Source organism: Antechinus flavipes, chromosome 2, assembly GCF_016432865.1.
Source record: "Antechinus flavipes isolate AdamAnt ecotype Samford, QLD, Australia chromosome 2, AdamAnt_v2, whole genome shotgun sequence".
Classification (NCBI taxonomy): Eukaryota; Metazoa; Chordata; class Mammalia; order Dasyuromorphia; family Dasyuridae; genus Antechinus; species Antechinus flavipes.
In genome coordinates this window covers 358,852,224-358,864,061 of record NC_067399.1, presented here as the reverse complement: position 1 = coordinate 358,864,061, position 11,838 = coordinate 358,852,224, and the positions used below count along the sequence as shown (strand labels likewise).

The 11,838-nt window shown below is 34.5% G+C and overlaps 1 protein-coding gene across 1 annotated transcript in view; it reads right to left on the bottom strand.

Moving 5' to 3' along the window:
- Nucleotides 1-283: 283 nt before the first annotated feature.
- The window catches only part of TRPC7 (transient receptor potential cation channel subfamily C member 7), a 283,142-nt gene continuing 271,587 nt past the window's right edge, over nucleotides 284-11,838 (bottom strand). Inside the window, exons 11-12 of the mRNA XM_051973682.1 lie at nucleotides 2,776-2,851; nucleotides 284-453 (exon numbers count right to left, since the gene is read on the bottom strand). Of these exons, the coding sequence (XP_051829642.1) occupies nucleotides 284-453; nucleotides 2,776-2,851 (246 nt within the window). The remainder of the gene's footprint in view (nucleotides 454-2,775; nucleotides 2,852-11,838) is intronic.

Genomic DNA, 11,838 nt, shown 5'->3' with positions numbered 1-11,838 from the left:
AGAGACCTCAGATATTTGTTTACTGTTTCTCCCCTTTTCAATGAGTATTTCACTCTTTTACAAAAAAGAAAAAAACTACTTTGGGTATCTAGAATCACCACAATTCCTAGATCCAGGAGGCTCAGCTGATTGTAGACATGGCAAACCTGTTTGGACACAATTGTCACCAAGAAACAGGTCCTTGGGAGTTGTATCAGCTTGATGGCCAATGCCAGGATTAGGCTCAAATCTTTGCTTTTATCACTCCCTCTGAATGCTGGTTGTATCACTTCTGTGGATCTGGCTAGTTATCCTTGCCTTCATTTATCTTCAGATGATCTTTGTTTAAGTTTTTGCCAAACTTGTCACTGAGTTGCTGAATCAAGCCAGCCAACTCTCCTGTTGTTTGTGATTTTTCTTCAAGAAGCTCATATCGGAGACTGGAGATATCTTGCTTGATTTCCTTTAGTTCTCCTGAAAAGACAAAAAAATTGGTGAACATGATCAGGTAGAAAGAAATTACCTTTTTCACATTTCTTTTAAGAAATTAGATGTAGATGTTTAATATTAAATATATTCACAAATGCAAGTTGCTTAGTAACCTCAAATTTAAATCAATTTCAAAAAATAAAGTATATCACATAATGTAGCAATTATGACCATTCTTGATCTGGTTATGGGAAAAGTGACTAAAGGGAGGACTGTTCATGGAGGACTTTGTGATTTGGTGAAATTTCTTTTTCAATTCAATAAAAATGAGGCTGAAGAATTGTGCCGGTCACATGGTGGGACCTGGATTTGACCTTCCCGTCCTATTTTGGATGAATAAAACCAAATGGGAACTGAAGGATTTAGTTTGGTTTTAATATTCTTGGGTTAAATTGCAACTAAAATAGTGAAATAAGGACTATTGAGATTAAGATGATTTTTTAAAAATCAAAAAAGAAAAAGAATTAAATTCATGATGAATTATCAATTATTTGGTTCAACTTTGAACTAATTATTTTAAAAATCATTTTAAAATAATTAGTTCAAAGTTGAACCAAATAATTGATAATTCATCATGAATTTAATTCTTTTTCTTTTTCTTCTTTTTTTTTATAATTAAAACTTTTTATTGACAGAACCATGCCTGGGTAATTTTTTACAACATTATCCCTTGCACTCACTTCTGTTAAGACTTTTCCCCTCCTTTGCTCCATCCCTTCCCCCAGATGGCAAGCAGTCCTATACATATTAATTATGTCACAGCATATCCTAGATACAATATATGTGTGCAGAACCAAACAGTTCTCTTGTTTCACAGGAAGAATTGGATGAATTTAATTCTTAAAAAAGAAAACAATAGAAAATTTACAATATTTTTACTTGCATCATTTTTTCTGTACTATTTTTTCATAACAGCTTTTTTAGACTTTCCTTCATATCCCCTTTCTGGTTGCTCATTTATTTTTGAATTATGTTTCCATTTTTCCTTTTTTATATTTGTAGTCATAGTATGTTCTGTTCTTTTTTTCCCCCTTTCTTGGCATTTTAGGGTATATTTCATTCTAAGAAATTCAGAACCTTCTAATTTAGGAATCTAGTCTTTTTGTTTCAGACAGACATGTCTCTAATGGAGAACTGGTAAGGAGGTCCCACTTGAGACTGATGGGCTGACCTCCTCCAACCCCAATGAAGGGGCAATATATTTGTCCATTTTGAATGTTTCCCTCTTTTCTCACCAAATCTTTTAGGTGAGCAACTGAAACAGAAAAACGTATTTTCTCCAGGATCAGAATCATGAAGACTTAGAATGTTGGTCAAAAGCCACTATGACTCTTGATCAACAATCACATTTACTCCAATTTTTAATGTGCTTGGGGTTATACATTGCTTTGTTTTGTTTTGAGAGAGCAAAAAGCTTTGTCATTATAGTCCAGTTGATAAAAAAATCTTGCTAAAAAAGAATCGAAAAAGCAACCTTCCTAGGGAATTCCAATGGGAAATATTTAGATTGCTCTGGGGAAGAAGAATGGAAATAATTGGTGAAATGATGGTTCTTCTCAGCCTTGATCTAATTAGCAGACAATTGATTTAAAGAAAAGATATTTCTCAGAGGGTAATTCATTACTATAACTTTTTTGGATGAATGTCTAGAATAATGGCAACCCAGTGTCTTTAAAGTATGTGAATTTTTGTTCTTATATTACTGGATTTTTTATTATCTTAGAGTAAAAAATAGGTAGTATGGGTTAGAAGCAAGAACATGAGATCTGGAATCAGAATTTGCCTTGGAGTCTGACCTTGGATACATTTTTTTGATCTCTCTGGACCTCATTTTCTTCACTCATAAAGTGAAGGGACTGGAATAGAATCCACTAAAGTCTTTTCCAGCTTAAATTTTGTGATTCTATATTTAATAATACTATTTAACTAGAACAAGATAATCTCCTTAACAATGTAAAATAATCAGCTTAAAACTGAATAATACAGAGGGATATATTCTGTTTTAATAAAAAAAACAGGCAGGAAAAATATACTTAAATGGGATGGAGAAGTCAGTGGTAGAGTTGATGTTTGAAATGTAGGACCAAAGTGGTCAGGTTAAAGATGTGGGCTATTTAGAGCAGACAGACTGACTCATGAAAGCCAGAACCTGGAAGTAAGAGTTTCACACATTTCATGAAAATATTCCCATTTCTGGTTCTATTTTCTAGAACTTCCTTAGTGATAAGCATTGAAATAAATGTAGGACAGCTTCCACATATTTAGGGCATCTGACAACTCTGGGAAATCCATTGAAACATTGCTTGCCTTCATTGACTTCATCATTTTCTCTGTCCACTTGGGCCTTCAGGACATATCTTTTTATGAGACGCTTCATGATTTTCTGAAAAGTGAACATAAGAGATAAGTTGATCCTATTTCAGGAAGTAGGTAAGGCAAAGAATTCTGGACAGCCCCCTGTTAACATATGTACCTGAACACTTTGTTAGGTTTCTGAACATCTAAAGCGTGACGTCTTGGGCACAATTCTCTTCCCTAAGAGGAATGTCTAGGCTAACTTCTTTATTCTCAATGCCAACTCAATACTTATGGCATGAATAGAGAATGATTCTTTCATCTCAATTTATTGTATATCTGTATATCTGAGAGATCCCTTTAGCCTTAGATCTATGACTATGGCTGTCACAAAGGGGCAGAAAGTTCAGCTAGAGACAGGGAGCTATTTTAGATCTAGAGAAAGTTGACTAGTGTGGTATAATAGATAAGAAATTGAACTATAAGTTAGGAGATTTGGATTTTTCTCTCTGAGCAAGTGAAATTAATTTCTTTTCTTGGAAACTTCCCCTTAATTTCTCACCCTGCCTTTTTTTTTAAAAAAGGAAGTCAAAGTAGATAATAACTCATTTATATAGCAATTTAAATTTTAGAAAATGCTTTTCTCAGAATACCTTTGTGAAGCAAATAGTGAATTATCATTATTATTCCCATTTTACAGATGAGGAAACTGAAACCAAGAGAGGTTAAATGATTTATGTATGGTCAAATGGGTAATAAATGTTACAACAGATTCCAATACAAATTTCTTGATTCCAAGTTTGGTACTAACAGCACATGGTCTATATCAGTGATGTGAAACCCAAATAGAAACAAATCCCCAAAAGCTGCATATTGCCTTAGGACATCACAAATTAAGATTATCTATTTTTTTAAATTCATAAGTATTATCATTAAAAAAATAATAATTTGGTAAACTCTTCCCAATTACATTGAAATCTGGTTCAAGTTTTCACTTGAGAGTATTTCAACTCATGATCCTTGAGTTTGACACCTCTGGTCTAGGTCTCTAAGTTTTTTCTACTTCAGGGAAAAGTAGCAATGCCAAGAGTATCTCTTAGAATAGTAGCAAGTGAAAATCAATGACATGATATGGAAGATGAGGGTGAAGAAGGATAAACATAATACCAAAGGAATTCTTTATAATGTTGGAGAAGAAAAAAAGAGAATTTCCTTAAGAAAGAAGCAGTAATGTTAAAACCTTTGGAATTTTAGATGCAAAGGTCTTGTCCATAAATACCACTTACTCTGGCACTGTCAGTAACCTTTAAAGAAGTGGATTTGGTCTTCCTGCCTTATTTACTATACAAATTTTGTCCTCTCCTCTTTCATTGTTGCAAATGGGCAAATTATTTCCATGGTTCTTGCCAAATCAAGGATTTGATAAATATCCTTATTTAAGATTCAGCCTTGAGACTTGAGACAAAACACAATTGTTTCTTGTGGTGAAGAAGGAATGATTACATATTAATTTAGTAAGTTAGAGTAACTGCCTTGCTTCTTAACCATTTCTCCTTTCACTTGATCATAAGTGAGCATAAAGGCTGTGATCTTTAGCTGAAAGAGAATTAGATGGACAGAGATTTTATTTTTAGGATTCTATTTTTGGCTTCATTGTTGTGATCTCCCTTTTTGCTTCCCACACTGCTCCCCTATTCCTGCCCATAAAGGCTTCTGGATATCTCAATTCTATGGGAACATTTTTGGAAAGAAAAGGGAAGTGAATTGCAGGAAACTCCAAGTTAGAAATTTAAATTTGTTGCCTTCACCACTAAGTAAAATGATTCTCTGTCGTGCTAGGTTTTTCAAGTGAAATCTGCTAAAATAATGATTTTCTTAAACCAAAATCTTAGGAATAGATCCTTCAGGATTCTTCCAACCTCTACACTCAGGCTATCCTTTGCATCTGAAATGTCCTCTCACTTGTTATATTTGTCAATCTTTAAAGCCCAGCTCCAATGCCTCTTTTTCCAGAGGTTACCCTGATTCCTGAGACCTCTCACATCTCATAAAATGTTTTGCTCTGTGCTTCTAGAATTTACTGATTTTGAGATATTGTGTATATAGTTAACCTAGTTGGAATTGTGAGGGCAGAACCATGTCTTATCTAAATCTTGTACCTCCCCCAGAATCAAGTATAGTGTTCTTCACATAGTAGATATATAATAAATGGTTGGTGTATTGTAGTGCATTGCATTGTATTATGTTGTATTTTATTGTGCTGTGTTCTGTTGTATTTTATGGTGCTCTCCAGATTCAGCAATTCATTCTCATATCATAAAGAGGATTTTGCAGACCTTGTATGAATATTGCAATTCTTTTATCTTGTTGAGTTTATTGGTACCTAGCTTTAGATTATGAACTTTTTTGAAAACAGTAGCTGTCTTTTGCCTTTATTTGTATTCAAAACATTTTTCACAGTGCCTGGAACACAGTAAGTGCTTATTGAATGTTTATCAACTGACTGATATTGAATAACACAGCATTGTCAGTGCCCTGATCGAGGCCTTGCACATATCTTTAAATTTATAATTCTAGAGCTAGAAAGGCCCTTGATGGGTCATTTAATCCAATCTTCATTGAGAGGGGAAGTGAATTGCCTAACTTCCCCTAAGATTTATTTAAGCTGGGTTTTGTACCCTGATTCTGGGCTAATATATCAACAACTCTTCCCATTGTGTCCCATTGTCATTAGGCACTTACTGAGCATTATTTCAACGGAAATTAATTAGTAGTAATAATAATAATAATAATAATTGTTCAGTCATGTCTTGATCCTGTATGGGATTAAAGTGAATGCATGGGAATATGACCTTTTACAATAATAAGTTGAGCTATAGCTAAAAAACTGCAAGTATTCAATTGTTTTGATGAACATTTCTCTGTCCTGTTTCTCACCATCTCTTAATTAGCATTTAAGTGCTTCTTTTAAAGGCAATGATGGCTTTGGGAATTAAGGTAACAGAATTCTCTTGTCCAAGAATATTTGCTTTTATAGCAATTCTCTAAGGAAAATTTTAAAAAGCAGTTTGTTATTTTCTAATATTCTTTTGTTTCTAGGATAAACTTCTATTTTTAGAATGTTTGGGGGTGGGGAGAGTATAGAAGCTTCTGGTCTATTTAATTTTGTGTTTTGCACTCCTTTACTAACAATACCTTGTCTGTTGGGAGTTGCCCTTCCTTAAAAGATCATTATAAATTGCTTTTTGCCTTTTCTTTACCTCAAAAGTAACTGATTGTTTTTTATGGTGTTACTGTCGCACATAATCCTATGGACCACAGCATAGTAATACTATCTTTGAAATTATATTGGCAAAGACACTGGAGTGGTTGGCATTCCCTTCTCCAGCAGATTTAGGCAAATACACATTAAAGGATTTTCCCAGGCTCACACATTTCATAAGTATCTGAATCTGGATTTGAACTCAGAGTTTTCTGATTCCAGGCTCAGCACTCTATACATTGAGTAAAACCAGCTTCCTCTAACAATAACAATAGCTAACATTTATATAATGCCTGCATATGCCAGGAATTGTGCTATGTACTTTTTACAAATTATCTCATTTGATCCTCACAACAACTCTGGAAGGTAAGTGATTTTATTATTTCCTTTTTGCAGATAAAGAAAGTGAAGTAAATGAAGGTAAAGTGACTCCCTTAGCTTACACAGCTAGTCAGTTTTTGAATTAAGATTTGAACTCAAGACTTTTGGACTCTGGACTCAATGTTCTATCTACTGTGCCACTTAGCCAATAAAATTATTGTCATTGAAGTTTATATTATATACTATAATTCAGTGTAACAAACCCCATTAAAAAAGATAATCTCTAACTCATCTTTTCCCCTCCTTCTACCTGTTCTTAGGCTAAATGAGGGCTGATGGCCAGACCTTATACTCACTAATCTACACAAAGGTTTGATCAGGGTTCCCTTCCAAGGTGGACTCTCTGGAGATAGAATCAAACATATTTACAATTTTTTCTAGTTGATCATCATACAAATAGACTTTCATGGGCAAGTAGGCAAGGAACTATTTTTAGGTTGTATTAGAAAGTTAACTAGCAATGGAATATCACATTGATGACCTTCCAACTCAAAAAAGGTTAAGTCTGCTAAATAAATAGCAATGGGATGCCAAATAGAATATTACTCTATTCTTTTTTTTTTTTTAAAGACAAATAGAATGCAAATCTGGGATATGTATGTAATCAAGCTTCTAATGGAGAATCTTGCCATCTTCCTTTAGGGAAGTTAGCCATCTGAAACACGCTGAGTAAAAATGAATGACAAGTTCTTATTTTTCAGGTGAGTTACCTAACTTGGGATAGCAAAAATCAAAGTGCCTTTGAGGCCAAATGAGAGGTATTATGGTATGGTAGATTGGACACTGAATTTTATGTCAGGAAGACCTGTGTTCAAACCTCTTTACATATCAGATACATTATCTGTAAAATGAATTGCAGATTCAGTGGTTTAAAAGGTCCCTTTCTGTTCTAAATCAATGGTTTATTATTTTCTTACAATTCTATGAGAAGGAAACAAAAAAAACAACATGCAAGGAAAGAGGCACACATTTCCACAAGGAAATAAATGTGGTATAAACCCCAAGCAGCTGAATCATTATGGAAATTGCTGGCAAAAAGAAAAACAAAGTAAATTTCCTGGGCTTTCTTAAGGAAAAGACACCTCTATCTATGTAGGTGCTTTGAAAAGATGAGGAGAGAGAACACATACTGTATGTTGAAAATGACCAATGTAGTAGAATCCAGGAAGAAGCAAAGTTGTCACTTGAGAAAACAGAAATTGAGGAACATTTTGGGGAGTGTAAAAAATATCAGATCCAAAGAAAAATCATTTTTCAAATTTGGGTTTATCAAAGTCTTAAGAATAGAAGTGACTGATATGTCAATTACATTGATCACCTCCTGCTGCTTTCCTTTGATCTCTTGTTTATTTTCTTTATTTCTTGTATGTACATAATTGTTCATGTATTGTCTCCCCCATTAGACTGTGTGAGCTCCTTGACAGCCAGAAATCTATTTTGCCTTCCTTAGTAGAACCAGTCCTTAGCATAATGCCTTGACACATAGTAGATATTTGCTAAAAGCTTATAGACTTTACAAGCTTTACAATTAAGGACTTGAAGAAGCTTAAAAGAGAGGAGGTAAGTTCATTTTTTAAAGTTCATAGATAGGATCATCAAATGTTATCTTTAGTAGGATGTACCTTCTTTCCATAATTTATTTTGGATAGTGTGTATGAGTGTGTGTGTGTGTCTGTGTGTCTGTGTGTTTTGTTACCATGAATGAAGTGTGCATCTCTGGAAAGGACTTAATATCTGTGAAAATAAATGAATAAATCATTATTTTAAAGATGCATAATTTCATCAGTATTTCTGTCAAATGCAATTCACTATCTCTTTATGCTATAATAGATATGTTCATGGGTTGCTTTGGTATAGAATATTTATTACTCATGTGATATGACTCTCTGCTCTTTACTAGGCTAGTCTTCAGACAACAGAGCCACAATTTTCCTCAGCATTATACCTGAAGACTTTATAACTTTGGAATATTTGAAAGTACTTGATTTCTGCCTTTGTGACCTCAAGGACATCTCTGCACCTCTATGAAAAATTAGGATGACTACTGGAAGGGGACTATACATTCTCAGCATATTTGCTGGCCAATGGACACACTTTAAAATAATCTACAGCCATTTGTAGCTATCAGCTTCCTGCTACCGCTGATACTAGCCTAAGAGAAAAGAAAAGAATTCAAAAGAAGTTCTTGACATAAGATTCATTACTATTAAATCCTATTGTGTACACTAGAAATTTCACTTGGGTCTCTTTCTGTTGCTTTTCAAAGATACCTTTCTATACATATCCTATATATTATAATGGGCCAATTAATAAATATTATCAGGAACTTCCTGGTTTTTTTTTTTTTTTTGAAGGATTTATACAAGTTTTAGGTAATTTCAGTACAGGAAAACTTTTGGTGCCCTGGGTATTTTGGGAGGTTCTTATTACTATCCTTCCAATGCAGATCAGTTCTCTGTCTTTCTTGTAAGAACAGTAAATGTTTTTACAAATAGTGTCATTATCTCTCCAAATATAATTTCCAGTTGTCCATCATCCTTTTAAAAATGACAACTCAGTCTACCTATCCTATTCTCATATATAACAGAATTTCAATGGGGGAAAATATTTTGAATGCAATTCACTTATTTTGTGAAAAACAAATCAGAAATTGAAAACTAAGAACTAATAGCATAAAGAAATCCATGTCAAAAAGAATTTTCTGTACCTCACTATACCCCATTGCTCCCTGCTAGAAACATCTTCATTAGGGACAGGACACTGAATCCAGTTGCTGAGGATTGGATATGTAGTTTTGGCTTGAACTTGTGAGAAAATCATAATATTTCAGAACCCTTTTTGATATTGGTTCTGATACTTACTAGCTATGTGACTGTAGCAAGTCATTTCCTTGTTTCTTCATCTGTGAAATGGGGAGGATACTTGCAATATCAGATTCAGCTGGTTGTTGAAAAGAAGTTATTTTTAAACTTATGCAAGTATTATTATTTACTATATTTGAGTTCTGGTATAGTACAAAACCTTGCTATATAGATCTACATGTACATCTGGAGAGAAGTAGATGTGCCACAAAAGCTGCTTCTCACAAAAACCATGGTAGCCATTATCACACAGAACAAAGGAAAAAGGGAAAAAACAGGCCAAAGTCCCTGGTGATTTACATGGCAGGTTTCTTCAATATGATTCATGTCACCAGAAATAACATTTATACACTGTTGGGGCCATCTTTTAAGAGCTCAAATCATATGAGCCCTTTGATCTCAGAGGCGAGATGAATGAGGCAGGAGATTCATGGAGTGTAAAAAGAGCTCCAGTTTATTATGCTGTATAGCCTTGTTGATATACATTTTTGCAAGTGTGATCAGAGTGTGAACAGTAGGCAATCCCCAATCACCATTCAGAGAAGCAGCTCATGGGCTTTGTATATGCATGGTATCTGCCAATGAGAGGTGGGCCAATTCAGCAATTCAGCAACTTGATCACAGGGGAGAAGCCCTGTCCAGGCATACCTGCTTACGTAACCACTGGCTGTGGCCCTCGGGTTACTCATTCCCATGATCACAAATCATTGCTCCTTGCTCAACAAGGGCGTTTCTGCAACGTGACAGAAAACTTATTGTGCATCAAAGGTTGAGGTGGCCTTGGTACTCCATCTTGGCAGAATCCATACCCTTGCAATCCCCCCTTTTTATCTTTAAGATAAAAAGTCCTTTCTTGAGCTGCAATCTCTGAAAGGATGATGGAGAAAGATCTATAAAAGCATCCTAATATTACAGGGCAACAACAAAGCAGTAACAACACAATAACACACAGGACAATCCATGATTCCAATTTTAACTACCATGAAAAAGGTATTATCAAATCAATATTTGATTTTTTTCAGCAGTTTTATCTGGATTCAAATTTTTATAAGAAACTTTCTCTATATCAGATGCCAATTTATATAAACTTTCTATGTACCTTCAATTGTGTTATTGAAAAATAAACCATTCAAATGCCTCTTTATACTGTTCCAATCATAATCTTGACCTGTATCATTATACAGCAAAAAAAAAAAATACAGATATATTTGTATATCTGTAATCACATTGTAATTGAGCCTAGAGTTTTAATAATTCCACTTCTGTTCCTATTTCCAATGATACTTCCCTTAACTCTTTTATCATCTGGTATAATTATTTATCTATCTTAGCTTGTTGGGCAAAACCCACTGAGACATTCCTAGCTAGTTCCTCTATATATCCAGCTTGTACTATGCTGTTTTGTACATTAAATATGGACATTGCGAGAGACTGATGAAACTATAAGTGAAACTAACATAGTGATACCTAATATGACAACTGATACATCTCTTTTTTCTAATGGGAATAAGGTCTATTTCCTTCTATTATGGTATTGAATTTATGATCAGTCTTAGTATGATACCATTTCTCGCTTTTGACAGGAAGCATTGATACATGAGCTCTAGTGATCATAAATATAGTCTGATTTTCAATTTCATTATCCAAGCAATCACTAATTGTACAATTCCAACAAGTAACATTGTAAAACTCTAATGTTTCTTTGGTAACAGTTACAGTCTCCCCTTATAAAAAATAAATATTTCCCTCCCAGGCAGGCTTTAGTATAGAACTGGTGTTTAATTCTCATGCCATTTGTTCAAGAAACAGGGCCCAAAATGTTTTTTCATGTGCCAAACTGCTGGCCCAAATCTTGAGTGATAAAAATGTATCCCATGGAGGCTTGTGCTTTCTAAGGGGCCAACCTGATGATCCATTATGTAGACACACTGCTGCAACCCTCCTGTGTAGATGAGGGTGTTGCTATGACATGCCCAGCCTATGTGTCACATAATACCCCATTCCCCTATGAGACAATCCTAGGCCATGGTGGGTCCATAGCCCACCTTTTGGCTTCTGGTCCCTGATTGTGTGTAACACAAACCTATATATATATATATATATATATATATATATATATAGAAAGCATCTTGCTAGTGGTCTTGGGGGCATGTCTTCTCCTCCTGTTGGACAGTTGCCTTTTCCTTCTTTTTCTCTTCAGTTCTATGAACAACTTTGAGATGTCTGGTGAGAATCCATTGTTGAAGGTTTTTTCCTGTGGAGATACAAGCATATCCTGGTCCCCACATTAGAATCCTATAGGGTCCCTCCCATCCTTCAGGACCCTTTTTCATAACCATGGTCTCATTCTTAGGGGGCCTTCTTAATGAACCTTCATCATGAAGATGGAATATTATCTTTGAGTGATTCACTGTCTGTGTTCACCAAAGGGTATTTCATAGCTGAACTTAAATAATTTGAATCAAATTTTAAGTAATTTATTGTGTACACTGCTTTATCTATCTTTTTGAGTGACTCTATCTCTTTTTGTTTTTTGATGAGTCTCTTCAGGGTCTGATTAGATCTTTCTTC